Below are 4,371 nucleotides of genomic sequence, written 5' to 3'. Positions count from 1 at the left end.
GCCGCCTCCGGCGGGCCAGTGGCCGCCCCCTGGGGCGGCGCCGCCCCCGCCCCCGCCCCAGCCGCCCTGCGGGTCGAGGGCCACGTTGGCCAGGACCATGTTGTTGAAGCCCAGCCTCATGGACTCGGAGTCGAAGGCTTCGATCTCACGGGCCTGACGCTCCAGAAGTGAACGGATGCGCTCCAAACGCTCGTTCTGAAGAGACAGCATCTCCTCCTCGATCTGCGGGCACAGACAAACACATTTTTCCATCACGGACCGGGAAACGTCTGCTGCCGTCACTGGACATCGATACGCCGCCCTCGGTTTCTGGTGCTGAATCGGTCCGCGCGGTTCCAATTTATGCTTGCTTCTTTTGCCGCCCGAAGCAACTGCGATTCTTTGGTGAGACGATCCAAATGTGGTGGTGAAATACGGCAAATCGGATCAATCTGGCTCCACCGCGCAGCCCGAAAGCTTAGCTCCTCCTCCTCCTCCTCCTCCTCGGTCGGGGTCACCTTCTGCTCCAGCAGCGCCCTCCTGAGGCTGACTCTCTGCTCCAGGTCGCGCCGCTCTTTGTCGTGCTGAGCGTCCGTCTGCATTTTGATTTTGCTCTGGTAAGCGTTGAGCAGTTCCAGCTCCTGCTGCAGCTGCACGCGCAGAACCTGACATTCGCCTTCCTGAGCCTCATCCAGACGCAGCTGCCACACGCACACACACACGCACACACACATATCATGCGACATCTTCCTGACATCGTCGAGCGCAAAGTGGAAGAAACTATTTTAAACTGGAATGATCTTGATTCACTGTGCTGTTTGGGATATAGCCAAGAGTTCGACGGCCCATCTCTCTTTTTTTGTCTTTTTTTTTGGGGCGGTCCATGTCAAGTGTCATTTTTTTCAGGGTCAGACGTTTTTCGGGGTCACGTCGCGGGCCGCAGATAAATGGCCGGTCTTTGGCGCCTCCCCATTTGAAGGCGGCGCGTTGCGAGTCACTCACCGCCTGCGTGGAGAGCATGTCGTTGATGGAGTGGTCGTACTGCTCGGCCAGGATGGCCAACTTGCGGGTCTGCTCCTCCTTGAGCCTCTTGAGCAGCGCCTTGTGCTCGCACTTGGGCGTGCTCTCCAGAAGGTGGTTGCGCAGGGCTTTGTACTGCCGGGTCTGAGTCTTGCACGTCTCCTGGAACTGCTTCTTGATCTGGAGCTCCTTGGACTGCAGGTACACACACACGCACACACGAGCCGAGGCAAATCCAGTGGGCGCAGGTTTTTTTTTTTTTTTGGGGGGGAGGTCGTGTGTATGTTTGTGCGCGCGTACCTTGAGGCTCTTGGGCTGTTGGCGAACCTCCATAAAGTGCTTGCGGCGGAGCTCTCGTTCCCTCCTCTTGTTGTACTCCAGCTGGTTGGTGAGCTCGGTCTGGTGCTGCGTGCGGATGAGCTCGGCGCGCGCCTTGTGGATGCCGGCCAGCTGCCGGAACTCCAGCTCCTGCATGGACTCGTGGTGCCGCAGCAGCATGGCGTGCTCCAGGTCCTTCTGCGTCTGACGCTTGTTCAGCTCCTGGGAAGCCCGCCGCCCGCCGGTCAACGAATCGGTCTCCGCCGGGGCCCCGCGCCCTTCCCCGAAATGCGTGTGTGCGTGCGCGTTTGTGTGTCGAACCTCTCGGGCGAGGTCCTGCTCCACGTTGTGGCGGGCGATGAGGATTCTGCGCTTGAAGCGCCGACATTCCAGCTCCAGGTACTGCCGCTGCCTCCTCAGCAGGTTGGCTTCCTCCTCGGCCTGGAAGTGCTGGATGTTCTCCTTCTGCTTGGACAGCCACTCCTGCTTCTCCTTCTTGGGGGTGGACTGGTTCTCGCTCAGCTCCTGCGGGAGGCGGCGCCGGCCGGTGAGAGACGACGAGGCGCGGGACGAGAGCGGGAGAGAGAGCGAGAGCGCAAACCTCTTTGAGCTGCTCCTTGCGCAGCTTGTACTCGCGCTTCTGCGACTCCAGGAAGCCGCCCAGCTCCTTCTTCTGCTGCAGCTGAATGTGCTGCTGGAACTTCTTCTCGTCGGTGGCGAAGGTCTTCAGCTGCGCGCCGACACGCCAGGTGAGCATGCGCGCCGCCCGGTGAGATCGTCGTCGGCGGCGGCGGCCACTTACGTCCTTGTCGAGCGAGGCGTGGTGCTTCTTGAGCAGCTTGTCCATCTCCTGGGCAAAGTTGCTGCGCTGGCCCTCCAGCTCCTTGTCCAGACGCAGGCGGTGCTCGTCCATCTCGCCCTTCAACTTGTTCTCCAGCGCCAGCAGGTGCTTCTGGTGCTGCCGCCGCATGCGCTTGTAGCCCGACATCTGCTCACGCAGCTCCGAGTCCTGCTCGTGCTCCTGCATCTCGCGCGTCACCTGCAAACGCCAGGATGATTGGTGGGCAGGTGCGGTCAAGGTCAAGGTCAAGGTCAAGGTCAAGGTGGGCGTGCGCTTTGTCTTACCAGGGAGGCGGTGCGGATGGTGGCAAAGTGCTCTCGGTTGCGCTGATGCTTCCTGGGACGCGCCGCCGCCGCCGCCGTCGAGACCTGAGCCTCCGTCGGTTGGCCGCCCGCCGAGGCTTGGTCGCCCGAGAAAGCCTCCTCTTCATCCTGACAACGCGACACGCCTTGTCAACGTCGCGCCTTCCGGCAAAACGTACGCCAAAATTGCGTTTGAGGACGCTGCCGGGTTTTTCCAACGGCGCTTACGGGTTTGAGGTGTATGACGGAGCTGTTGGACATGACGGTGTGGTCGCCGTCCATGAGGTCCAGCTCGCTGCGGCTGTCGTGGGCGCCGTCGTTGAGGCTGTTGACGGAGCTGCTCTGCGAGCTGGCGCTGATGGACATGCTGGGGATGGATTGGTTGCTGCCCACGCTGTTCACCGTGCCGGCGCGCCCGCCGCCCGCCTCCGGCTCCTGAACACGCGCACCCGTCAGACGCGAAAATCAAGGCCGTCGGCGCCGTATCGATCGCACCGGTTTTGGCATTAACCATTAAAAAAAAAAGAAAAGAAAAAATTTGAGGCTCGTGAAAAGCAGGCTGCGGCTTATTTTCACCGCGCGGGCGGCGGCAATCGCCCTCTCCGGGTCTCAGCGTCCGTCGCAGCCCGACTTCCGGGATTCATCGCTTCACTGCAATGCGGACGCTCGCGTCGTTGGCTCGTCGGGGGCATTTTGTGCCTCGGCACGAAGCGGGCCGGCGTTTTCCCCGACTGGGTCGGGGCGATCGAGGGCTAAGTGCGCGACGGCGCGCGTGCGTCTCTTTCCCCACCTCGTCCGGGTCGGGCGCTTCCGGCGCCGGTCCGTTGTGGGCCTCCTGCAGGAGGATCTTCTTCATCTTGCGGTACTGCAGGTTGTCCAGCTCGCGCACGGCGTCCTTGGTCCTCATGATGAGGTCCATCAGGACCGAGGCGGGACGCTCGCGCTGCATGAACGCGTGCTGCGGGACGAGAGGAGAACACGCGCGTGACTTCTTTTTCCCGGAAATGACGCTCCGCTTTCTCTCCACTCGCGTCGAAGACCTGCTTGCAAATGAACCGTTGCTCTCGGTGCTCTTCCGAAATGGGACATTTTCATTGCAAAAAAAAGAAAGAAAGAAAACAAAACAAGCTTTCGGTCTCATTTTTGTGGCCGTCTTAGAAAACAAATCCAGATTTGGATGGTTAAAAATCAACCCATTTTGTTGCTAAAAGAAGCAACGGATCTCGTTTGAATGGCAAATGAAGTGGCAAAGTCCCGAAAAAAAAACAAAACAAAAACAAAACTAAACCCACATTTTGTCCACACATGTTTTTTTGTAGTCAAATGTGTCATATTTAAAAAAAAAAAAAAAACATACGACGCTTTTGTCCCCCCCACCCCTCCCATTTGTGTGTGTGTGTGTGCGTGCGTCTTACGCCCAGCATGTCGTACGAGTGCGGCCGGTCTTGTGGGATTTTTTGAAGGCAAGAGTCGATGAAGTTGTGGAAGTAATCGGTCCTGCGAGAGTGACACGATTTAACTTTAGGATGAAAAGGTTTTTGGGCAAGCGTGCAACCACGCAGGTGGCAGGAGGCCGCCCGCTTCTTTTTGGGGGAGGGGCATCAAAATGCGTACGTACCATTCGCTGGACTGCAGCGTGGGACTCTCATTCTGCGCGATGTGATATAAGGCACTCATGGCGTTCATGTTGAACAAGGGCGGCTTCCTCTCGGCTGCGACGGAAACAAACGACGACGAGCGGCGTGATTTGGGCGGCTCGGCGCAGAGACTTTGGCGCGCTTGCAAAAAAACACGGACGGCGGAGAGCCGTTACCAAGTTCGATGCAGGTGATGCCCAAAGACCAGACGTCCACTTTGCCGTCATATTGGCCCTCGTCCATGGCCAGGATCACCTCAGGCGACATCCAGGGG

At 59.0% G+C, this 4,371-nt stretch overlaps 1 protein-coding gene across 1 annotated transcript in view; it reads right to left on the bottom strand.

Annotated features, from left to right (window-relative positions):
* The window catches only part of LOC109528877 (serine/threonine-protein kinase TAO1-like), a 15,787-nt gene that overhangs the window by 4,093 nt on the left and 7,323 nt on the right, over nucleotides 1–4,371 (bottom strand). Inside the window, exons 11-20 of the mRNA XM_019891919.1 lie at nucleotides 3,251–3,418; nucleotides 2,689–2,895; nucleotides 2,443–2,589; nucleotides 2,120–2,356; nucleotides 1,919–2,047; nucleotides 1,639–1,842; nucleotides 1,300–1,539; nucleotides 982–1,194; nucleotides 498–680; nucleotides 1–222 (exon numbers count right to left, since the gene is read on the bottom strand). Coding sequence (XP_019747478.1) covers nucleotides 1–222; nucleotides 498–680; nucleotides 982–1,194; nucleotides 1,300–1,539; nucleotides 1,639–1,842; nucleotides 1,919–2,047; nucleotides 2,120–2,356; nucleotides 2,443–2,589; nucleotides 2,689–2,895; nucleotides 3,251–3,418 — 1,950 coding nt within the window. The remainder of the gene's footprint in view (nucleotides 223–497; nucleotides 681–981; nucleotides 1,195–1,299; nucleotides 1,540–1,638; nucleotides 1,843–1,918; nucleotides 2,048–2,119; nucleotides 2,357–2,442; nucleotides 2,590–2,688; nucleotides 2,896–3,250; nucleotides 3,419–4,371) is intronic.

Source organism: Hippocampus comes, unplaced genomic scaffold, assembly GCF_001891065.2.
Source record: "Hippocampus comes isolate QL1 unplaced genomic scaffold, H_comes_QL1_v1.1 scaffold676, whole genome shotgun sequence".
Lineage (NCBI taxonomy): Eukaryota > Metazoa > Chordata > Actinopteri > Syngnathiformes > Syngnathidae > Hippocampus > Hippocampus comes.
The sequence above is the reverse complement of the archived record's forward strand: the minus strand, read 5'-3'. Positions and strand labels throughout refer to the sequence as shown.